At 55.8% G+C, this 23,520-nt stretch overlaps 9 protein-coding genes across 9 annotated transcripts; 3 read left to right on the top strand and 6 right to left on the bottom strand.

Annotated features, from left to right (window-relative positions):
* Nucleotides 1-1,762: 1,762 nt before the first annotated feature.
* B0I36DRAFT_356036 (uncharacterized protein) lies at nucleotides 1,763-2,529 on the top strand (the record flags this gene model as incomplete). Its single annotated transcript, XM_046157517.1, has 2 exons — nucleotides 1,763-2,228; nucleotides 2,504-2,529. 2 exons carry the CDS (start codon nucleotides 1,763-1,765, stop codon nucleotides 2,527-2,529), a joined length of 492 nt encoding a protein of 163 aa, XP_046004912.1.
* A 586-nt stretch (nucleotides 2,530-3,115) lies between these two features.
* B0I36DRAFT_52815 (uncharacterized protein) lies at nucleotides 3,116-4,165 on the top strand. Its single transcript, XM_046162991.1, has 2 exons — nucleotides 3,116-3,508; nucleotides 3,576-4,165. The coding sequence occupies exons 1-2, from the start codon at nucleotides 3,205-3,207 to the stop codon at nucleotides 4,070-4,072; spliced, it is 801 nt and encodes a 266-aa protein (XP_046004913.1). The 5' UTR covers nucleotides 3,116-3,204; the 3' UTR covers nucleotides 4,073-4,165.
* A 132-nt stretch (nucleotides 4,166-4,297) lies between these two features.
* B0I36DRAFT_227666 (heterokaryon incompatibility) lies at nucleotides 4,298-4,791 on the bottom strand (the record flags this gene model as incomplete). Its single annotated transcript, XM_046149099.1, has 2 exons — nucleotides 4,298-4,463; nucleotides 4,496-4,791. Coding segments are annotated over 2 exons (462 nt in total), but the record flags the coding sequence as incomplete, so codon positions are not given.
* Nucleotides 4,792-5,239: 448 nt separating this feature from the next.
* Nucleotides 5,240-7,096, bottom strand: B0I36DRAFT_299823 (heterokaryon incompatibility protein-domain-containing protein; the record flags this gene model as incomplete). Its single annotated transcript, XM_046151990.1, has 2 exons — nucleotides 6,236-7,096; nucleotides 5,240-6,184 (listed from the first exon to the last, which is right to left on the bottom strand). Exons 1-2 carry the CDS (start codon nucleotides 7,058-7,060, stop codon nucleotides 5,240-5,242), a joined length of 1,770 nt encoding a protein of 589 aa, XP_046004915.1. The 5' UTR covers nucleotides 7,061-7,096.
* Nucleotides 7,097-9,565: 2,469 nt separating this feature from the next.
* B0I36DRAFT_340000 (uncharacterized protein) lies at nucleotides 9,566-11,245 on the bottom strand. Its single transcript, XM_046155913.1, has one exon. It carries the CDS (start codon nucleotides 10,850-10,852, stop codon nucleotides 9,791-9,793), a length of 1,062 nt encoding a protein of 353 aa, XP_046004916.1. The 5' UTR covers nucleotides 10,853-11,245; the 3' UTR covers nucleotides 9,566-9,790.
* Nucleotides 11,246-12,287: 1,042 nt separating this feature from the next.
* B0I36DRAFT_340005 (uncharacterized protein) lies at nucleotides 12,288-13,118 on the bottom strand. Its single transcript, XM_046155914.1, is given in 2 exon segments — nucleotides 12,288-12,796; nucleotides 12,813-13,118. 2 exon segments carry the CDS (start codon nucleotides 12,915-12,917, stop codon nucleotides 12,563-12,565), a joined length of 339 nt encoding a protein of 112 aa, XP_046004917.1. The 5' UTR covers nucleotides 12,918-13,118; the 3' UTR covers nucleotides 12,288-12,562.
* Nucleotides 13,119-13,759: 641 nt separating this feature from the next.
* On the top strand, nucleotides 13,760-16,051 carry B0I36DRAFT_369779 (uncharacterized protein; the record flags this gene model as incomplete). The annotated part of the gene is made up of 1 exon (XM_046159828.1): nucleotides 13,760-16,051. The coding sequence occupies one exon, from the start codon at nucleotides 13,760-13,762 to the stop codon at nucleotides 16,049-16,051; it is 2,292 nt and encodes a 763-aa protein (XP_046004918.1).
* Nucleotides 16,052-16,153: 102 nt separating this feature from the next.
* On the bottom strand, nucleotides 16,154-17,634 carry B0I36DRAFT_52854 (uncharacterized protein). Its single transcript, XM_046162992.1, has 2 exons — nucleotides 16,600-17,634; nucleotides 16,154-16,275 (listed from the first exon to the last, which is right to left on the bottom strand). The coding sequence occupies exons 1-2, from the start codon at nucleotides 17,316-17,318 to the stop codon at nucleotides 16,257-16,259; spliced, it is 738 nt and encodes a 245-aa protein (XP_046004919.1). The 5' UTR covers nucleotides 17,319-17,634; the 3' UTR covers nucleotides 16,154-16,256.
* B0I36DRAFT_340010 (uncharacterized protein) lies at nucleotides 17,215-18,162 on the bottom strand (the record flags this gene model as incomplete). Its single annotated transcript, XM_046155915.1, has 1 exon — nucleotides 17,215-18,162. A coding segment is annotated over exon 1 (337 nt), but the record flags the coding sequence as incomplete, so codon positions are not given.
* Nucleotides 18,163-23,520: the final 5,358 nt, after the last annotated feature.

A 23,520-nucleotide genomic window follows, 5' to 3' on the forward strand; every position in this document is an offset into this window, starting at 1 on the left:
GCAAACGATGGCCAAGCATCTGGTCTGCGAGTGTGTGGAGAATACCTCGCTCCATATGCATGGGTGCTCTAGGTTCCGCGAGGCACCGGCTCAAGGGCGGCCAGCTACGGGCGGTCAAATCAGCAGCGGCAGCAGCAGTAGAAGGCTTCCAAGGGCACGTGGACCCATACGAGGCAGAGCCCCCGGTGGGCGGCAGTCCAACTATCACGGAGCTCTAGGTCTACTCCGGATTCTGCTGTATAGCGTGCCGATTCGTGACGAGAAGGCGGGAAGAGATTCTGAAGCACCGGGCTAGAGAGGCGGTCAGCCATGATCCCAGCCAAAAGGACTGTTCGGCAGGCATAGGCCACGCGCATTGGAAAGAAGTGAGACTACAGTCGTTCTCGTCGGCAATGCACCGCACGCGGTACTGGATCGTAGGAACGCTAGCAGCGGGGCAAGCTACCACGCATGCAAGGGCGGAGCCGGGGCCGGATGGCGGTGGTGGAGGTCAAGACTGTGAGGCGACCGAATATGCGGAGCGGGACCGGACAATTGGCAACGAGACCGGCGTCGACTTTGAAGTCGCCGTGGGTCCGCCAGATGGGCCGGCCGGCAAGGACATGGCCGAGCTCCAGCGCGCAGCTGGTCTGCATGCCAGCTCTGTCCAGCATCCAGAAGGCCCTGGTAATGATCATCGGAGGATCTCGTGTTGTCACGAATTAGGCCTCTGCGTATCGCATTACAGGTCCAGAGGGATTGGCGCGTGAGTATAATACTCGGCGTAATCTTCTGCATTTGGTGGTGCCTTAATTGAGAATCTGACTTTAGGTCGTTGTGGTGGTGCCCAGCATGGCGGGGGAACACACAAAAGCAGAGGCGGCTGGGCTTGGCTGACACGATTCACCCCCGCCACCAGGATTTCGGAGGAGGTGGTGTTGTGCTGGTTGGTGCCCATAACGAGAAGGACAGTGGCCAGCCCATTCTGACGAGCTGCAGCTTGTCGAGTTGCTAGATGGTGCTGCCTGCCCACCTACCCAAGCACGAGCTGATTCCCACGCGCCGCGCTGGCCGCCGGCCCACACCCTTGTCCACTAGAGTAGCCGCTGCACGTGGGCCTCACCGCCGCGCGCCGCTCCGTCTCAATCATCGCGCCTGTCAAATCGCGAAAACGCCTGCGCTCTCGTCGCTCTCTCAGAATAGCTCGAATTCGCTCCTTGTTCAAAGCCGTGCGCGCCTCCGCGTCTGCGCGTCAGTCAGCACCTCGGGCCGCATCACCCGCCCAAACCAAGCCCACACACCTCTACAAGCTTTTCCTCGCCTGCGCCGCGCATAGCAGCCGATATCCATCCTCTTTGCCTGCTGCAAGTCTCATATCATCGTGGGCAGCATCCCTCCTTTTTGCCGCTGGATAGAGACAGGGTCCCCTGCCGCGTGCGCCACGCCAGCGTAGCTCTCTAGCTGCGGATCTTGTCGTGGCTCCTGCTGCGCCATCCGCGCAGCACTTGCCACCACGCCTCCGAGGCTGCGCGCAACTCCAACGCGGCGCTTTGTTGCAGACTCTCCGCTGCTGTCTGGGCTTACTTGCTCTAGTTTCCTTTACAAGAGATCGCGCTGAGCTTCAACCGTCCGAGTTCCATCCTCGGCTACCGCTCAGCCGTCCACGCGACCCGGACACGTCGCTTGAATCCCACGCGCGAATATCGGCATAGCAAACAGGTAACGACCCTGCCAAAGGAGCACGCCAATCTTCAAGGTTCTAAGAACATACGATTCTGCAGCAATGGCCACCGCTCGCAAGCGGCCTCGGCCGGAGGAGTCCACTGAAAACGTGGCCGACTGCCCGTTCACTGTTATACATCCGGATCCCAATGAGAAGGAGAAGAAGACAAAGCGCCGCGGTGGCGGCTCAGAGGATCGGCCCGCGCCTCCGCCAAAAATTCACCTCCAGGTCTCGCCATTCTCCCCCATCGGCAAGTTCAACGCCAAGGACAACACCATGGACAGCCACGGTGTGCAAATAGTGTGGGCAACCGACCAGGCCTGGTTAATGCGGTTATCTCTGCCCGCAACAACTTCCCCTAAGCGCGTCCGCCTTTGGTCGCGCTCGGCAGCGGGTTCGTTTGCGCCCGCCGATATTGCGGCAAACGGCTGTGGCACGGATCGCGACTTGGATAGTGAAGGCACACACCATCCTGATATCCGGAAGTGGGACACCCCTGTTCGTGGCAGGCACGGGTTGGTGGCAGGTAGAAGCAACACAGTGGTGCTCGACACTGCTCTTGAACTTTTTTCTTCTTGGACACATTACAAATCTGAGTATTATATAACTTAACACATGGTGTCTCCTGAGTTTCTTGCAAGATTGCCTATATAGTGGCCGAATGTATGGGATGCTGTTGACTGGGGTATCTGGTGCTCACAGCCAGCGTTTTTTAGCGAAATACAATCGACCCCCGCCAGGCACATCGATAACTCACATCTTGAGCTTGTCCATTACGGTGAATCTCATGAATGTCACTAGTTGAGCTTTTATGGGAAGCAAAGTGAATGCATGCCAGCTGCTGCGACCACAGCATGACAGTATCCCGCGGCACATTGCTCCGCAGCAGCTGAAGCACACCCATGCAGGCCTGCTTACTTCAGCGACGAGGGCAGCCCTGCGCGCAGGACATGAAACAGATCAAAGTGTTGGAAAGTCTTCCGTTGAAGAGAAAACCACGAGACCACAAAGACGGGGGCAAAGAACAGTGCTTTTCACTCCACATGGAAAAGAAAAAAGATGAATGTGAGACCGGCGCGTGGGCGGGATGCAGCGTGTGGGTGGTGCCACGTCATTGTTGGTTCTTTTGCCTGCGGGAGGCCGACCACCAACAGTGAGGCTGCCTGGCTCGTCTGGGCAGTCTCCCAACATAAACACAGCAACAGGGAAGCTCAGCCTCGATTGCAACCCAAGCCAGCCGCAAGGCTCTTTGCCATGCCGCTGAAAGATATGCACCGAGTTGCTCTGTTAGGCTGCTTTTCCTTATCTTTGCAACCTACCTGATTCTCTCTCCCACCAATCTCGACCCGACCTTGCCCTCCCCCCTTTCCCCTTCACCTTTCTCCCTAATCTCAGAGAGGGGATATTGCAGGCCTCGCCAGCTCGATATTTCGAACCCCTCATATCTGCCGCTCAGAATCTCTCACTTGCGTCCTCGCCCTGGCTGGTACTGAGCTTTCGCTATGGCGCCTGCTAGGGATGGGATGACTCGCGAGAGCATCCTCTACGCCATCAATCACCTTTTCCTGCCGCCGCAGCTGCCTCAACAGCACGATTATTCTCAGGCATGTGTCCGAAGCCTTGTGGGATTTGTCACCCAAGCTCTGCAAGATTTTGAGCACCACTCAGAAGGCTTTCACCAGTCTGTTACGAAGACAGCTGCCAATGTGCTGCTCACCTTCTCCGAGCTGCACGCCATCGGCGACAGCCAGGTATCCGTCCAGCCCGAGATGCTTGCAACAAGGCTCCGAGACCTGTGCACGAAAGGTACGGAGCATAATGCCTGTACTGCCATATTTGGTGACTGACTGAAGAACCTCTTCTCTTCTTTTAGGTGGCTGTATGCTCCTCCAGGTCACTTCGCAGAATGCTGGCATGCTCATAAATCGTGTCGCTGACGATGTCCACTTCGAGATGTTCGAGCGCACTTCTTCCAACGGACCCATCGTGGACAACAGAGGCAGACTCATCCGAACGTTTCCCGGCCAGGCTGTCGCCGTTCCTGTCTATTCTCTCCTGCAAGACGACGTCATGGGAACCCTGGTCCTCGCGATCAGCAAAATGAGCGACCAGGACGCGGCGTTTTCGCAGCCTACGGCCAAAAAAGCAGGCACAAAGATAGCCGAAGTCCGCCACTCAACCAATCCCCTCATCGTGACGGACTACCTCTCTTCTATCTTGCTCACCCTTGGCTCAGCGATCGAGGTGCAGGCCATCAATAAGAAGATGCGCGAGGAAGTCATGTACATGTCCACCAAAGTTCCCTGGTTTCGATCAGATACGTGGCTCGTCTTTCGCGTTGGTCTTCACTTGACCATGTCAACGACTTGATGTGTTGTAGAGTGAGGTGGCGGACGCACAGAGTTGCTGCTAATGACGAAAACAGAAAAGAAAAGGACATACCAGAGCGTGAGGGGAGTCCGAGGCTTTAAAGGTAAGAGAGGGGTGGCTGGCCACATCTCTGATTACAGAAAACGAAAAGTCAAACAAATCGCGGACAGAACGTTGGCTGACGGTCATCGTAACGGTGGAGAGCTGGTTCGTCGGAGGTTGTGTTTCTTGCACGACCCACAGGCGGCAGAACCACTTCTTGTTGGCCAGCTCGTCGAGGGCGGCCCAGGCGGGGTCGGCACCGCCGGGCAGACCAAACTCGGCCGGGTCACGCTCCTCCCCGGCGCGGCGCAGGGCGTGGAGCTCCGGCATGACCTGCCCGAGCCGCCGCCTGCGTCAGCGTGAGTGCCAGGTCCTGACCACGGGCCTAGCCAGATGCAGACCATGTCCGCTTGCCGATAGACGTGATGCATCAAGCCAATCTGCTCCGCCTTTTCGGCCTCGTCGGCCTGGTTGATGCACAGCGCGTCGATCCAGATGGGCAGCGACGACCTGCGCCTCGCGAGATACGGCAGCGCGTCGTGGAGGTTCTTGTGGATCTGCAGCTCTTGGCCTCCGTTGCAGATGAAGGTGAAGGCGTGGTCGCGGTCTCCCCATGTGTACGAGAGTGCGTCGTATCGCAGCGGCGGTTCGTTGTCGGGCCGGACAAGACGCTCTGTACGGATTGTCCACGCTGGCGGCTCGCCGGCGTGGGTTTCGGTCGTCGATACATACAACAGGCGGATCTTGCCGTTGTTCAGGGGCTCGTAGACGTATGGCGGGTGGCTGCCTGCCATTGTTTTGCGCGAGATTGGGCGAGTTGTTTGAATCTGCGAGAGAGCAGTGAAGTGGGATGCAGCATTGCCCCTCAGGTCAGCATGATCCTTGTTCCTGGAAGCCGTCCCGGATCCTGAGCGGGCTGATGCCGCAGAGGGTACAGTAGCCAAGAAAAACGCTTCCAGATTCGCAGCGTGTCATCTCTAGCCTTGTACCCTTACTGTCGCACCGCACCACGTCGTGGAGTCTTCCTGGCAGTCTGTGATATCATGCGATGGGATTTCCCTCTGGTACACTATTGCGCTTGGCCGAGCCAAGCTCGTGATTGACAAAGAGGGCCGGACCCGTGAATCAAATCAAATAGAAGTCAATCTCCTCCGAGTATCGATCATGTTGCAGATCGTCATGGCAATAGCTCTCCATAAGCCCAACCCGCTGCAAGACTGTGTGGTGGTTACGCACGGTATCCGGTAGGTCGTCAACGCCGCTCCGCCCCTTGCTGGTCATCGAAAACGGCTCTGCCAACACGAGGGCGAGAGACCACGTATCTCGCGTACTTCTCTGCACGACCGGCAGAAGCCAGACTCGGTGTCCCACTCGACCTTGGAGCGTGACGGGGTCATCCGCAATGAAGTCCATCAAATCAGCCCTGTCGGCGTTGGGAATGCCATCTGTCTGCAGCTTGCCCCTGATTAGAGGAGGTTTCCGATCGGCAAGAGCGGCGAGTGTTGCTGGTAGGGCAGGGCCCTTGAGACGTAGCCATCCAGCAGATACAGTGCCAAAAGGGTTGTGATGGCTGTCCAAGACACAGTCTGAATTGTTGATATCAAATTCTGGGTAGTATCTCGGCGACCCCCGGGCTTTCTGTCTCAGGTAAGCATAGCTCACTTCCTTTTGGACGCCAGCCCAGCTCCAGCTCGGTGCTATGTAAGCTTTGCTCTGGTTTCTTGGTTGGCGGCTGCTTTCACGATTCTCACAGGGTACCCATAGCAGCCCGTCGAGGATGTTATTACCCCATAGGCCAGCAAAGTAGCGACTCTTCACTTGCTCCGACAACTGGTTGGCAATACCCGACAGCGCAGGCAGCCAATCCGCAGGAAAGGTTATCGAGGTCTTGGAGTAATCGGCGACAATGTCCTCCCAGGCAGAGAAAACGATGGCTGAGCAACCTTCGGCGTGTTCTCTCTGCCACGAGTTGTCCGTGACAGAGACTGACTCGGCGCCGCAGGTAGAGCAGCGCAGAGAATCCACGTAACGTCTGGCGTTGCTCGATTCAATGCTGCGGTGCCGGGGGAGCTTCACTCTAGCGCGGTAGAGCTTGTTCCTGGTCTCGCGCACCTCTGCCACACCGCCGCACTGACAGACTGCGCCGTGAAGGCACTCGAAGATGATATCGTCCTTGACAAAGTGGATCACCCGGGTTCCGAGGAGTCTCTCCTGGAAGCACCAGGCACGGGAGAGCAAAGCATGGTCGCCAGGCTCCAAGGCGTCGTTGGAGCCTGTGAAGTACCCGTGATGGAGGCGCGATCTTCGCAGATATAGTTCGAAAGGTTCCTCTGTGACGGTTGTGCCGCGAACAGGGGCATAGGAAGCTTCTCTATCGAGAAAGCCGTCGTGGGGCCCGTTCGCTGAGGTAGCCGAGATGACTGCAAAGGCGCTGCGATAGATGGATGCCATTTTCGCCGCCTCGATCTCCCAATCATCCTTGTCGCCTTGAATGATACATAGAGAGTCTATCCAGATGAGATGGATGCCGATGCGAAGGGCAACTCTGATAGCGTCTTGGAAGGTCAGGGAGAGTGAGTTCCATGGGATGTCGAACTTCCTGACCGAGAATGTCTCCCGAGTTGTCGTGATTGGCATCTTCTCTCCCCAGCGATGCGAAAGTGCTACATATGTCTTGCCGTGCATGTCAGGCTCTTCATGTGTATCTACCAACCTGATAGATAGCTCGCGCTCTGTCGGAGTGTCGAGCTGAATGAGCCGTGTCGGCAACAGTCCTGCAGTCTCCGCCTGGCGGTCGCAAGCCCGACAATTATCGTGTTCCTCAGTACATACTTTGATCTGCCGCTCGACGAATTCCCAGAACTTGTCCGTATTAGGGTCGTCATATACGTGACCTGCGGTGCCACACATGGGCAGGCCGACTGAAAGGTTGTTTTGTAACATCATGCGGCTGCCTATGGTAATCCAAGGACAAGCTTGGCCTAAATACTTGCTCGCAGAGTATGCCAGCTCGATTAGCGGATACTCATTCTCGAGGGTTCTTTATGAGGATCATATCGACTCACCTGGAAGGGTGTACAACTCAAACTCCGGACCCCCTAGGGTCGTAAACCCATTGAATTTGGTTGCTAGCCGGCGGACCTCGTCGTCATCATTATCAGGACCCCAAGGGGCCTCGTCAAACAGACTCTGGTATTCGTCCTCCCGTGGACGCGCGAGTGCGAGATAGAACCTGAGCGCAAAGCCAGGGCTGAGCTGGCGGATGGCAACGCCAAGTCGAGGCTCCAAGAAGGCCTCGTCGCCGTAGAGATTTCTCAGCACGCAGTACAGCAATGTGCAACCTGCACAGGCGGGCATCTGAGACGCAGACTCTTTGATATCCTGGAGGCGGCAGTCGTAGTCGATGACGTGGGTGTTGTGTTCCGTGGCCCCGTCACGGGTGCCATGCAATTCGAGATCATTGCGGCTTTCGATGCGGATCGTGCCGCACGGGTATGCCTCTGTTAGAGTGAACGGGTGCAAATTGAAGCAGGTGTAGCATATCCAGGGGCTTTTGGCGAAATATTCTCGTGTCTGCTCGCCTGGAAGGACTGCCTGGTCGAGCGTAACAGATGGTAGGGCTACACTATGTGCGATTGTCGCCATTGCGTTCGCGATCGTCGGTCTGTCGTGATATGATTGTGAAGAGAGGGTTCGCAAGCGATGAATATCACGGACGCTTGGAGGAGGTGATACCAAAACTTGGAAGATTCTGCGTGAAGGGTAACTTAGAGCCCCAGATCGGCGCTTAAAAATGCCCATGCGCGCATGCCCACGCGCGCTCGAAACAATCATGAAACTCGGGCGCCTCCCTCGGTCCGCCCCAAGGGAATGTGTCAATTCATACTTTACCACGCCGTGCATTTGACAAACAAGTTAAATCTATGTAAAACTCTTCACGGTAAGCAACTGAGTTTTGGGGTAGAAAATTTCAAGGAATATTGTGAATGACTGCAGCAAAATAGAAGAGTACTATATTTCTTTGGTGAGACACGCCGATCATACAATTTATGCCACATTATAAACACGCCCTGAGGTCAAGTCTTGTGTGCTTTTAGAGACAGTCATGCAGGCAGCTCCTTGTGGGTGGACTTGCGCGGTTCATATGGCCGATTTCATCAGGCGCAGGATAATTACCGTACGACCCAGACAGGGTGCTCTCTAAGCTAGATGTTAAGCTTCGTACACCGACACCCCCGACCTCACGGCCTAGCACTATACAACCTTGGGTCTTCCAGACACCCCATAACCCCCGAGAAGCCAACTCGCAGTCAACGCTCATCAAGACTCGTATTACCAGCCATCAAAACAGCTCCCCGACTTCGATGTTAGCTGCTGTTGACCAGCTTACCAAGGGTACAATGGCTGTGATGCACCGGGTGGCCATCCTCGAGTCAGAGAACGCTTCACTCCGCAAGGCCAACGAGGCACTAAGCAAGCGCCGGAGAGCCAAAAGAACACGTGTGCAGCTTAGAGGATCACTTACTATACAGGGTGCACAGGAGGCACTAGGCCAGGGGGCCGTGGGTGGGGAGGGAGTACAAGAAACGCAGCTGGATGGTAGTGGTACAAGGGGGGCCCTTCGAGGGTTCGCTGCTGTGGTGTGTGCGGCAAGCCTGGCCATAATGTACGCACTTGCCAGGAGGCTGTAGAAGCATCAGATTCAGCTGCTTCCGATGTAATAATAGTTGGTTGTTAGTGTTGATGTGTTGCAATTGAGGCGGGTTGTTCTAGGGTAGTATGAGGGTGGGCCACTCGCTGATATGGGCCACTCACTGATAATGTACGTTAAGAGTTAGCTAAACTTAAAATCGTACTTGAAGTCGGGTAGGTCTAACATAACCTTATCCTTAGAGCGCCGCTAGAGCTCAAATCATGTTGATACGTCCTTGTATTAGGGTTAGGGTTCCCCCTCCTTTTCTCGTTCTGGTCCCCGTTTCCCTTTTTCCCATCTGTCTACCTCCTGCGCGTTTTCCGTCTTGTAATAGGGCGAGAAATTGGGGCCCAGTCAAGTGCACACCACTCCGGTGGAAGAAGGGATGGCGGAAGAGACCTGTTATCTGTATCATTTCAGCACTTGCTTGCGGAGCTGCGGCGGAGCACGCAAGGGGCCGTTATTCATAGACTGGCCCAGCCGCCCTAGTGGCGGCTATGCAGCGTCCAACCCACAATACAGGTTCTATTTCTGGCTTCCAGGAAACAGCCCTGAGCATCCTACTCCTGCAGAAATGGCCTAGTTTGCTTAACGAACATGGTTGGTGCATCTGGAGCCAGATGCGCTCCCGCTGCCTGCTGCCTGTATTTGGCTCTCCTACCACGCCCAACTACCACCACTCGGTCGCCACTTTCAGCACTCTCTGCTTTCAGTGAAGCATCCTCCACAGCTTGAGCAGAAGTTTAACTAGTAAACAATTTGGTTAATCGTTAGAAGGCAATTAAGACCAACTATTCAGCTGTAAGGACTGTCCGTTTATATAGACTATAGATTACTCCCTTTCCAGTGATCCCCTTGCTGCATCACAGAGATCCCAGTGATCCTTTTCCCGGTCCACGGTTTCTCCGCTCAGTCGTTGCTCCTCGCCCAATCGTGTTTGTTCGTAGCATTGCTTAACTAGACCCTCTTGATCAGTGCGTTCCCTAGCCTCTCCAAGGCCGCCCAACCCCATTCATATACGCGACAAATTTTTCCAACGTCCTCGACGGATAGCGCCCAACGTCGATGTCGGCAATGGCTCGAAGTATAGGATGGCCTGGAAGACTGGTATCAGGTGCATCGTAGTCATAGACCTGGTTCCAAATAGGGGCCCCAGCTATACTATTCATGCCATGGTCGGGTATCATCCTCTCCACTGGTTTGAATAGAATAGCATACGGAGTCTCGTCGAGCCTCCCGAGCCAGTTCACGAGAGGTGAAAAAAACCTTCCCCCCGGGAGGTAGCTGACGATGTCCGCGTACATGTCCCCAGTACCAGTTGGACTCTGATTGATGAGGCGTTGGATGGTGTTGTCAATTGCCGTCTGGATGGGGATCAGAGGAACGGGTCCGTTGGTGTTTGAGCCTATGATGTCGCCACCTCCCTCTGCGCGGATGCCTTTAAGCATCCATATCAAGACCATGTCTGCAAGCTTATGATTAGGCGTGACAGTTTTGCTGAATAAGTTGAGAATAGGAAAGCTAATCGCCTCCAGCCAGCTGCCTCCTTCCCGAAAGAACTGGAACTCCTGCCTCGCGAGGTCGTAATGGCAGCCTGGAAACCACTTTTGGGAGATCCTGAGGTTAGCGAGAGCTGTATGCCTCGGGTCCCTTGATGCTAGGCATGGTTCAAATATCCAAAACCTATCGTGGATCGCCAGGGCATGGTAGACCTTCTCTACCACAGTCGACACCACGTTGTCGTAAAACTCGGGCCACTCGAATCCTGTTCCAGTGTCGTAGTTCAGCCTTGGAATGCCACGACTCCCGACAGTGTCGAAAATGCCCATGAACTTTATTGGTGTCCGTACTGCGTGACTGACTCTCGATCTGAAATCGACCATCTCGGGCGATGATGGGTGGTGGATTGGGTGTGGGTTCCGATACAGGCTGTAGGCCTGATCGATGAGAGCAGTGTTCGCTGGATTTTGTATAATTATGCCGCAATTGTTGATCAAACCGGCAACGGATCTGACGATGTAGGCTCCTCGGCTGATGCCGAACATCCATACCTTAGTGTGAACATGGTGGTCCCAAGTGAAGTTCTGGACAATGAACCTGTAAACCTCGGTGCATTCGTCTCTCGCCTGCGTTGCAAAGGCGCCATTCCACAGGTAGTTCGTAAACTTGCCGTTCGAGCCGACTCCGTCGAAGTATCTGGCCCGTATATCTTGCGGCGAGCCCGGTGGCGAGGAGTATGAAGGCTGGCGCTGCCATATTGACCCCGATCATTGTTGCGAGGAGGTGGATATTGCTCCTGGTGTTGGTTGTGCGGCCGCACCATGTGCCATCGTATAGGACGATCACCCTCCTTATACCAGGTGCTGCCGCCATTTCAGCTCACATCGAGAAGTTCAGAGAGGGGAGAAGATGGTGGACATGGTCTGACTGATGTCACTCGTGACGCTGGGTTGAGGACAAGTAAGTATTAAAGGCGAGAAAGGAATCACATGCTTTTTCTCCTTGAAACCTTTGCACGCAACCCCCCTATAGCTCTCATTGGAATGCAAGGCAGCTTCAGCCTTAGTGGTTATCGAATTCCTCGGCATTCTCCGTGTGGTAGTCGTGAGGTCATCAAAGCCGGTTGCTTGCATAAGTGAAACTCGAAAATGAGACCTCATTCCAAGGCGGACTGTTGCTCGTCGCACGCCTCGCCACTGACTCCACCCAACCCCCCGACCGATAGTAGAAGGGAAGCTTTGTTTGCATGCCATGTGCGAGCGTCTGGGCCGCGAAGCTCTCGACGCCTCTTGTGAGTTCTTCTCCTTCTCATCCATGATCATGGTTGAAATTCGTCTTATGCCCTCGCTTTCATTCTTCTCCCCTTGCTATCTTGATGTGGAGTACAAGCCGCGGCATCCCTAGCCGGAGAGGCTACCTACTTTACGAGCCACCAGGGACCGAAAAATCCACTTCAATATCCCTTAATCGCCTCATCTCGTGAGGTGTTAGACATGTCACGGCTTTCATCCTTAGCAATTCATTATCGGCTATCATAAGGACCTGCAGGATCTAGCACGTACGCTCCATGCATATTCCTCCTGGGCAGCACCCAAGCACCCAGGTCAGGAATGAATCTCACTGAGCAACACTGAATCCAAGAGCCGAAGAGTGTTGTGACTACCTTGATCGCGGCGGTAATAAACAGATAATCAGCGTAAAGCCTCGGCGTCACTGCATCCAGAATGCCACCGGCGCTAATCTTTTCGCAAGACACGGCCAAGGCCGGGAACGCTAAAGCAGGATTACTCAGCACTCACCCTGCTGAGTTTGAGGCAGCGAGGTTATTCAGTACCTAACATGTGACAGACATATGAGTACGACAACGTTAGTGGAGTGCACGTGATACGCAGCCGTACACAAGAGGTAATAGTACTATATATAAGGTTTGAAGCCAGCGCAGTACTTCTCGTATGGTACTCAGCACTCACCCTGCTGAGGTTAAGGCAGCGAGGTTATTCAGTCCCTAACATGTGACAGACATATGATAGCAACAATGTTAGTCGAGGACATCTGACGAGCAGTCTTAGTCTTGCGCCGTACCTGCCCGTCATTCCGGTCGGTAACGAGCCACACACACACACGCGCGCACGCGCGTGTGCGTGCGCATATTTATTGCGCCCGGTGGCTATCAACCAATAGGGCCACCCTCCCCCTCGACAACCCCATTTCTTGGCACCGGCTGTTAGCCGTCTGTTAGGGCTGGGTTTAGCCGCCTAGTATTGCAACCGACAATGCACGTAAATCTTCGCCCCAACGCATCTCCGCCCTAATAGAGGAATTTTGGTCTTCCGTTCTTGGAGCACGAGAGCAATCGACAACGAAACGCATGCACCAACTAGGATGCTGGTGAGGGTGACGCGCCACGAGTCGAGCCTGGTCGAGAGCTCCTGCCACTGGTATCCGTGCCACGCCCCACTCTTTAGGATGGCGGTCAAGCCCACCACCCAATCGCCACACCACCCATATCGCCACTTTTTCCTCTATTGTAACTCGAATCGCTTCAACAACCGGCATGGATAGCCAGTTTCGTAAATAGATACCATAGCAAGCTTCCCTGACGTCCGCCATAAGCGTGCCTCTTTTGCCGTCTCAAAATAGCAACGTTTGAGTGCGTTACGATACTTTAACTCTGCGGCCTCGACCACCTTCCGGGCGATTGCCACCTCATCTTCCTGCCGCTGTACCACCATTTTGCGCCCATCGGCAACCCGAAGGCGCCCTCCATTCTGTAATGTGATATTCTTCTGCTCCGCTCTCTGCGCACTTCTCTCCTCTTCGTTCTCCCCTCCACCCCCCCCCCCCCCCCCCCCCCATTTTTCTCTCTCTTTATTCCCTTCCTCTACCTCCCTTTCTTGCCACTTGCAGACTGAAACTCCCACACCCGTGACATACCATTGTTGCCCTGGAGGCACAGATTCCCCATGACGGCCGGATTGGGTAGATGCTGCGCGTTCATTGGTTGGCCGGGTTAGTTGATTTTCTGTGTCGCCGATCAGTGGCAACTGGCGCGAGGCTGACTAATTCGGAGCCTAGGTGGCTCGGTCGTGGCGGCTTGGTGGCAGGCGGGCCGGTTCCCGAAGTAACGCCGGCATCGCCTAACGCCGACAAGAGCAACCTGCAGTCCCAGATAACAACAAACGCGTCATGGTGCCAGATCACACCCTCACGCGCTCTCAACATCTACAATCCTCAATCCCGACCTTCTTCCAATTGAAACATCGCAGCTTCGTGTCTGGTCCGCCAGAAGAGTTCCACCACCAGTATCGACCATACCCAAGTTTTGTCAGACTGCCCACCCCTCATCGGCTGCCGTCCAACCTTCCAACTTTGGCCCAAACGAGCCCTCGCCTCGCCCGACGAATACACTCGGGCTTGTCGTTCCACAGTGGTGGCTGCTTGCCTACGCTACAATGGATGAAGAGCTGCAAAAGCTGCGACAGTTGCTACGAGAGGCCGAGAGCCGACGCGAAGAGGAGCAACGCCGACGCGAAGAGGAGCAACGCCGACGCGAAGAGGAGCAACGCCGACGCGAAGTGGCCGAAGAACTTGCAACAGCATCACAACCGCAGGACCTCCAGCAATATCTCGAGGCCTGTCACTCTCTCAACCTTGCTATTCAGGTCGTAACTGACCAATCTTTGACTACGCAAGGTGACACTACCAACCCGACCGGCCGAATTTTCCCTCGACGAATCATCCCCTGGGACGACTTCGCAACGAGACAAGGGGAGATCTGGGACGACCTCTCGATCAGCGACCTTTTCTCCTCCCTGCCCACCTTCCCATCTCAACATCAGTTGGAATACGTCAGGTCCTTGCTCAAGCCTATTAGCAGTGAGCTTGGGCTCCGGGACTTTGAGCGTGATGTCATCGAAAACGCGGTACAGAAGCTGGTTGATAGGGCATACATGGATCCGCTGCTGCGAAGCAGTCTCGGCCTCCAGGGAACCGTGACGTTCGAGAGCCATACGAATCTCGGTACGACTGACGACGACCCCATCTCCGAGCCCTTGGAGCACATGTCTCTTGGCAGGGGCGGTGCCGATGCCGCAGCGTCGGCGTCGGCGTCTGCCCCGAAGCCACCGGGCGCTCCCAAGGCCCGTCGCAGGGCGAGGGGCAAGGGTAATCGGGCGGACCAGTTCTGTATATACAGGACTTCGGACGGCCAGAATGCCCCGGCACTCGCTATCGAATACAAGGCGCCACACAAGCTGAGCGTCGACGAGGTCGTCACAGGTCTCGAGTCGGAAATTCGGCCGGAACGTGACGTGATCAACAACGACGGTCAGGGCTTCGCCTTCACGGCCAGGGCACTTACCGCAGCTGTCGTCACCCAACTCTTCTCGTACATGATCGGCAAGGGCATCCAGTACGGCTACGTGTGCACGGGAGAGGCCTTCGTCTTCCTCCATATCCCGGACGATCCTGCTACCGTTTACTTCTCGGTATGCGTGCCGAACCTGGACGTTATGGACGACGACGAGACAAGGCTCCATCGCACGGCCGCCGCGCAGGTCTTCGCCTTCATTCTCCAGGCTCTCCGCGCGAGACCGCCGCCCGAGTCATGGCATGACGAGGCCGAGAGGCTTGATACCTGGGCTGTCGAGTACGACGATATTCTGAGGAATATTCCGGTGACGGAGCGCAAACGCAAGGAACCCCGCGCCTCTCCCTATAAGCCCCAGCGTTGGAAGGGCTTTAAGCGATCGCCAATTCGGACCCGCTCCCGCTGCCAACAACTGGACGCTAACGTTGGACGCCCAGAGGACGACGACGAAGATCCTCCTTCTCCTACTCCGAATCCATCTCGCACCGGCGGGAAAGTGGTGCCGTCGACGGGACCGGGCTCGGGGGGTGGTGGGAAACGAGGACGGCGCCAAGGCGAGCAACGGGAGCAAGGCCAAGCGACGAAGCCGAACATACAAGGCCGGCCATTCTGCACTCAACAATGCCTTCTGGGATTAGCATTTGGCGGGCCCACGGACGAGAACTGCCCCAACTCGGACCATCACGGGCAGGGGCACATCGACCGGCTCGAGTTCCTCCGCCGCATCAGAGACCAGCTTGCCATGGACCGCGGCCGCGATGCGGATTGTGCGCCACTCCATCGATCCGGGGCGCGCGGGTCACTCTTCAAGGTGCGGCTGTCAACCCACGGCTATACGCTCGTTGCCAAGGGTATGGAGGGTCTCGACCGTGCCTGCATGCAGCACGAGAACGAGATGTACGACCGACTCCGGGCCATCCAGGGGAAGCACATCCCCGTCTGTCTCGGCAGCATAGACTTAATTCGGCCATACTATTACGACAGCGGTGTTTACGTGCACTTCATGTTTCTCAGCTGGGCTGGGCGGCCCTTGTTTGACTGCGGTGATCAGACCAACAAGGCGGGCGTCGTCAAAGCGGTCACCACGATATTCAAGGCAGTGCACAAACTGCGCGTTCTCCACCGTGACGCCGAGCCACGCAACATCCTCTGCGATACAAACAGTGGCAATCTCATGGTTGTGGATTTCGAACGTGCAGAGTTCCGCGGTCGCCAGCCTCTCGGCTCGATAGGCCGTAGTGGCCTGAATCGGAAGAGGAAGCGTGGGGCATCACAGAAACAAGGGAAGGACGATTTTGCGAGAGAGCTAGAGTCTGCTGTGGATAACGTTTCAAGTTGTGTTGTGCGCCTACCCAGTCATGCAGTCGCTGGGTAGGCAGGGGACTTGATCGCAAGCTGCCTCTCCCAACGCACAAACCATGGGAACGACAGAAACCAAAGTCTCATCTCGAATGAAGCATTTCGAGAGGCACTGCAGGATCAAAAGTTTGACCAATAAGACTTCATTTTCCATTCCGGCTCAATGTCCCCGAGTCCGATGCGGACCGCATGGCGAGGATGTGGTGCCTGAGGATGGAATGTCAAGCCAACGACCCACCAGTCTTGCATTGGGAGACTGCGCGGGGGCGCGAGCAAGCGTCTGGAGGCGGCTCTGCGAGACCTGCGATCGAGCCTCGAGTGCCGCCTCGGCATGAGAGTCTGGGTGGACGCCCTGATCAGCCTCGGCGAGGATCTCTAGGTCTTGAAGGCATGGGCCGACGGAGGTCGCTCAAATTTGTGGATTGGTAGTGTGTCGGTTGGCGGACAGCGCGAAGGTCGCGAGGCATGGGAGCCAGCGACGGATTGGAACTACCACCTCGTATCCATCCCTGCCCCGCACGGACTCCCCATGCGTCTCTACGCCTCCGCCGTCTCCTACCCAATTCAAGTAGTAGCACGCGACTACACCACGCCAGCCCGGCTAGTGTTCCCGTGAACTCGCCGGGAGCCCTCCATTTTGCCCGTGCGGGGTCAATAGCCAACACGGCAGTAAAGTGCAGAAGCGGGTTCTTGAATTGGTCCACTATGACCTGTTGTTTGAGTGACGAGATGCAAAATGTGAAGACCCGTGCATCTAAGTCCTCATCCCGCTCCATGTTCCCGGGAACTACAAGCCCTCCCCCTCTGTTACTTGCGCTGCTGCTAAGCGCGTCGACTAGATTCACAAGAGCTAGCCACTGCGCATCGCTTAGTCGAATATGGCGCTTCGTCCTCGCTTCTGACCGGCCAAGACGATACGCTCGGACACAGTAGCAGAGATACTGTCTCCAGTACGCGCGATACCTCTCTCTTGTCCGAGCCTCCTGCTTTAGCTCGAACGGTTGTGGAGCTGGACGTCCTGGATCCCGGCTCGCCAACCAGCAGAGCGTCTCGACGGGGACCTGCCCGATCCGCTGCTCGCATCGAGAAATCGTCCGGTCGAAGCTCTGGCCCAGTCGCACAAACATCGCCTCCTCCTCTTCTCGGCCTCTCTTTGCTGCCCATCCTAGCCTGGCCAGTTCCCTTGGAGTCAGACCTGGCTGAGCGGCCCTTCGAAGCTCAGCCATGTCCAACCCTGCTAGATGCACAGACTCAAAATCGACCCCCGTCTCCTCACCGATCATACGTTGCCGCTCTTCTGCCTTTGCTGTAGCCTTCGCCTCGTACTTGCGAAGCTGCAGCTCCCACTCTGTATCCGGTAAGGCAGATCATAACTCTGCCTCTCTCCCAGTCGTAGTCTCCTCTCCTGTGGTTACTCGATGTGGCGGAGTGGTGGTGTCGACAATCCAGTATCGTGTAAGCTGCCTCGCTCGGGAGAAAGACTGGAGTGCTACGGCTGTCCAGTTATTCTTTGAACGCTCATAGCAACCATGGCTATCGTCCACCTCCGACTTCCTCCCTGTCCAGTGCTGCCGGATTACCATCTCGTTTGTCGTTAAGAAGCGGCATGCTGTGCAGCTGAACCCGGCCTGTACCCGGAGCTCTTGGACGGGCGACGTCCCATCTGCTGGCGTCTCCGCTGTCTGTGGGTCCGCCAGCCCACCTGCCGTTGCGGCGGCTGTCGTGGCCTTCTCCCGGATCCGCTGCAGAACAGCACCCTTTGCGCCGTGCCTCCGCCGGAAGTGGGACTCAATGCCGGGCCGGGGCTGGATGCCAGCCTTGCATACCGAGCATATAAGAACGCGCGACTCCTCGTGGAGATATACATTGATTTCCGATGGGGGCGCTCCGGCGTCGTCGTGATGGTCTTCCATCTCTACTCCCTGACGTTGCCCGGCTGCGGCACCTGGTCTCGCTGCAGTCGCTGCCGCGTTTCGCGTCTGGACGGGTTTGTTAGTAGTGCCTCAATTACCACTGTACAGTAGAGCTCGAATGACGTAGATAAAGCATGGTCGTAAGTATTGACATATTTTTTATATCTATCTACCGGTCTAGCCCAATGATGAACTCTCCTTTTTTTTTCTGTGCCTGAGCTGCGACAACGCGTCGTCGCGTGGCTCTCACCCTTCATCTTTCCCGCCCGGTGTCTGCCGTGTGAACCCCAGCTCTCTCCTTCACTTACCTGAACCTTATGGGAAAATGGGGGTAGCCCAAATGGCCGGGGGGCGGGTGGTTCCTGGGGGTTAGCATCCCTGCCCACCGTAAGTTTGTGTCCAAGTGCCAATCCTAATGGCAATTGATAGGGGGGCATGACGAATTGATACGCGGGCATGACCCTTAGGGGGGCATGACTTTTTGTAACACTTGATTGGGCCAAATTTTCTAGATCCATAAATACTTCCGAGCAAAGGCGGTGAAGCCAGCCCTCTTAACAAGCCCAGATTTCGTGACCGCAAATGCACCCGACCAACACTAACCCTTTAGAACAGGCGTCAAAGAGAAGTATTGCTTTCGGTACTGTTAAGGAGAAGGTACTGATCCGGAATAGGCACGCGATGGGAAGTTCTCTGTATTCCAAAAGGTCGCTGTCGTACAAGACTATTGCCTTACCGTCGCTCGATTGGCGAGCGCCAGGCGAGCGACAGGTAAGAGACGGGCGCTCGCTGACTCAGCGAGTGCTTCCTAATTGAGTGGGTGCGGCCCGCCTCACAGGTACAGGGTATTCAAGGGCTGTTTCATAACCAAAGCTGTCTACGTCTCCCCTTACTACTATGGAAGGAAGAATCTCCTCTTCGCCATCAGCCAGCTCCCATTGATTCCTCCGTCTCCGAATGCTGGGCTGCGTTCTCCGCCCGCTGGCACGAACTCCTGTGGTTCTTCCCGTCCCTAGAAGGGTCGACTGGCTGCGTAACTGGCGCTGATTCGAGACATCAGCTTGGCCACTGGCCTGTCGGCTCGTCCCAAGTTCCATTCTGGCCTGAGTCGACTTGTTCAAGCTGCCCTGTGGACGACCTCGCCTACGGCTCGGGGGCCCTCTGGTCGACCGGTTGACCAATCGGCTGACTACTAGTCTCGATGGCTATCCCTGATGGAACGGCCTGCTTGGCGTTCTTAGGTCTGCCACGGAGAGCAGTGGCGATCTTAGGGTCGAGGATTCGTCGGTATGGATCTCGAGAGGATGCTTCTCGTAGGTGCCACCGAGGATGGACGTCCCATTTCGTGAAAGGCGTACCATTATTCAGCTTTGAGTAGATCCTGTGGCAGCAGGGAATTCCAAGCTCGATCGACAACGAGCAGTCCTCGCCGCAATCCCCGAGGGATTCAGGGAACGGATTCTTCCCGGTCGGCATTGCTTTCCTTGCAAGCCGATATTGTTTGTTGATCAGTCCAAGGCCCTTGGAAGAGAGCGCCGTCCGGAGTTCGCCGAGATACTCCGAGCTAGGCCCAATGTACTCTCGCGCGGTAAGTACCTCGTCCGCTGCGCAAGCGTCGTTGAAATCTCGCTCCTGGTCCCTCATCATGTCCTGCATAGCCTCCATGAGCCGATAGAGATGGCTCATACCATTCAGGAGATAGCTCTTGATGTTGTTGTTGCTTGCTTCTGTACCAGAGGTGACGCGGACGCCGAAGTTGCGATACTTGCGAATGAAACAGCGCGCCCACTGCGCCCGTACAGGCATATAAGTTCCATGGAGATACCGCAGGATAGCTCGCTGGTCATCAAACTCATTGCAGAGATTTCTCCACGCCTTCTCATGAGCCTCCTCAGTCTCCGCAAACATGACGAGCTTCCACATCATGAGGACCCCTCGATAGCTATGAGGGATGACCGCCGCCGTCGGGGCGTGGACCAACTGTCGGTCTTTGGGGCTCAGCTCAGCCTGTGCCTGTGGAGCAGAGTCTTCTCCGTCGCTGCTGTCGGAACTGCTGCTGCTGTGGCCCTTGGCCCACTTCTGCTTTGACTTGAGCAAGACGTTAGAATTGATATGGTGGATGCACAGCTGCTGCTGTGCATCAGGGAACTGATCATTCAGGGCTGCCTTCATCTGATCGTCGAAGTCGGTAATGATAACGTCCGGTTGGCGAATAGAGTGTTGCTCTGAGAGCTGTCGAATACTCTCGGAGAGGAACTGAAACCCCTCCCGTCTCTCGTTGTCAATCAGGCCGAAAGCAGCATTGAAGACAGAGCCAAGGCAGGTCTGTCCTGTTGCCTGAAATAATGGAAGCTTGAAGCGATTGGTGTTGTATGTGTTGTCGAAGCTGATCACCTCGGGAAACCGCTTCCACATCTGGAGGCAGTAGGGAAAAGTCCAGACAAGGCCAACGAGACGGTTTGGCTCATCGTCCGCCCACTTCACGAGATAGGGAATCTCCATCTCGTCAAACAGCTTGATTAACGCGGCGGTGGGAGTATAGCCATTCAGCTTGTCTCGGTTGATGAGAGCTCGGGCGTTGTAGATGTCCCTCTGCGTCAAGATTGACTCGGGATGTTGGTCTTGGACCACAGCCCGTACGTCACGGGCCCGGATACCGACCCGACGGCTCGTCGACTCGATGGTAGCCCTGATGGGTGTAGTGAGTCGTCGGTGGGAAGGGTGCGCAGACGGCCTAATGCTACGTCCATGATTGTGTTGATTGTGTTCGGGGTTTGGGTGTTGTCTTAGGAGCCACTTGCCCTCTTCTAGAGCTTCAGCAATGACCATCCACTTGCATCCACACTTCCGAGACTTGCGTAGCCGAAGCCCTGTACCTCTACTCGGCCGTGGTTCTCCGTATCGGTCACATTGGAAAGAGTACCTCATCCTCCGACCATTGTAGGAATAGGCATGTCGTCGGACGATGCCAAAGCCATTCTCTTTCGCAAAGGTGTTTACCACGTCGAACAAAGCTTCGGCTGACGGCTTTGGGTCGCCTGGGATCGGCGGATTCGGGATCGGGTCTGGGTCGGGGGACGAAGACATCCGAGGAGAAGATCGCATCTCTTGAGGAGATGAAGCTTGGGCGGACGGCTCTCGGGGCGGTGAGTAGGGAGGAGGCGATTCAATCGCATCTGAGCTGAGTGGTGAGTAGCCCCATCTCTCGCGCCATTGACGTACTCGTTCGTATGACCGAGCGAGCTCGAGCGTAAGCCTCCGCTCCGTCCCAATCACTTTTCGTACTAGCTTCAGGGCAGATTGAAACTCGGCCCGTGTGGGTGACGATTGCTGCTGTTGTGCTGATTGAAGTGGCAAGGAAGACAGTGGGTCGGTTTCTGGTCCTGGGACAGGAATCCTCACTCGTAAGGACTGCCTTCCACCGGACGGGAAATCGTTTGAGAGGTGCACCTCGTGATCGAAACGGAGCTCCCATGGTGGCTCGTGAAGTCCACGCCATCCGTGCGGCTGTGGAGCTGTCGTGAAGGTTTCTGGGTAAGATGCAAAGAGATTTCCGAGTACATCTTCGTCGCCGACTCCGTAGTATTGGCCGATACTTGTTGCTATGCTGCTCGCTGAGGATGGCCGATTCGCAAATATCGGCGGGCTGAACTTGCCCTGTCGGCTCTGCCGCTGTCGTTTTCGAGGCCGTACTTGATCTTGAGCGTGGGGACTAGAACTACGGGTTCGTCGTCTCGAGTTGGAAGGAGACTCGGATTGGAACATGACGAAGTTCCCAATTATCGAAGGTTGACCATGGTGGATTTGCTTGCTGTTGGTGGGCTTGATCTGATCGCGTCGCGTCGTGTCAGCTCCGAGATTAGGGGAGATAGCCTTGAGGTACTTAACAGGGTACGGCAGAATTCTGCCAACACTAACAAAAAAGAAATTGACGAATCAGAGGCCCGAAAAGTCATGCCCCCCTAAGGGTCATGCCCGCGTATCAATTCGTCATGCCCCCCTATCAATTGCCCTACGGATACCGCATCGAAGTTCAGGAGTTCCGACGGATGGCCCAGGGGGTCGTTACCGACGCAGAGTCGACCCTAGACAAACTACTATCCGGGAAGACGAAGGTTCTCCTCGGACAGGTCGATCTCGGGCGGATTAGGGATAGCCTCCTGTTCGAGGGGGATCGAAAGTCGTTTACGACGAACGCGGAGAACGAGTGGCTACGTCCCGGGCCTCGTCCGGTCGCCGATCTCGTCTCGACAGAGCTATAGTCGTCCCAGAGAGCCCATTACCATCGAGAAAAGTCGTATAAGTGGCTTAGCATGCTGGACTCACTCAAGAAGCAGCTTATGTTGCTAACGTATATCTGGGGCGGCCAGCCTGGACGGGGTCCCGAGATCACCAGCGTCCGACACCTAGATACGCAGCAGCTATCTAGGAGCGTCTACATCTACGACGGGCAGGTCATGCTCATTACGGATCGGGACAAGGCTCAGGCTACTCGAGGCTGCGGTCGCAAGGTAGCTCGTTTCCTACCGAAGCGAATCGGAAAGCTGCTCGTTCTCTATCTCACCTGGCTCATTCCCTACGAGCAGATGCTACTAGAGGAGACGAAGGGTCGACTACCGTCTAGCTCTCTGTACCACTAGCTCTGGAAGGACGGGCGTAGGGGGAGGTGGGATACTACGATACTCACGAAGGAGCTCCAGAGGGCGTCGACGAAGTATATCGGCGTAGTACTCGGGACGTCGTCATATCGACATCTAGCTATCGAGCTAGGCCGACTCATCCGCGGCATCGTCGTAGAGCAGCGGGAACTAGAGATCGGGGCTGAGGGAGACGGATACGACCAAGACGAAGACGAGATCGACGAAACGACAGGAGAGCGTCGAACTAGGGTGCGGACGGAGCTGATCTGGGATCTACAGGCAACGCATAGTAGTGCTACCGCACGAGGGCACTACGCACTCAATATCCAGTTTCCAGACCAGCTACAACCGCAGATAGTTGCGAATTACCGAGAGATCAGTCGGCTGTGGCACCAGTTTCTAAGCTAGGATAGAGAGAGAGAGCGAGAGAGGTCGTCCAAGAGAAGACGGAGTCGTAGTCGGAGCGCTACCGGGGTCGAGCAGCAACCAAGAAAGAAGCCGAGGAAGGAAGAGACTACTACAACGTCGATTCCTCTCGAGGAAAGCAGTGATCAGGGCCTCAGTAAGTCGGGGGCGGTTCGATTAGGCCAATCCGGCCAGCTAGTCGTAGAAATCAGAACAACAAGGCGTCGATCAGCAATAACCGCAGCAAATCAGGACATCCAGAAGCGAGTTCAACAAGGACTCGAGACGATTCTAAGAGCCGGAGCAAGATAGCGAACAGCTGATCAGGAGAATGCCATAGTCAAGATCCTACAGATACGAGGGGGCTCTATACAGATCGTGGTACTACCGACAGGCGGTGGCAAGAGCCTGTTATTCATGGTTCCAGCAGTTCGGGGCCTCCACGGAGACGTCAGCGTCGTCGTCGTACCGTTCGTAGCTCTGATCGACAATCTAGTAGCGCGGGCTCGCTCGTTCGGAATCGACTA

Source organism: Microdochium trichocladiopsis (genome assembly GCF_020744255.1).
Source record: "Microdochium trichocladiopsis strain MPI-CAGE-CH-0230 chromosome Unknown B0I36scaffold_14, whole genome shotgun sequence".
Lineage (NCBI taxonomy): Eukaryota > Fungi > Ascomycota > Sordariomycetes > Xylariales > Microdochiaceae > Microdochium > Microdochium trichocladiopsis.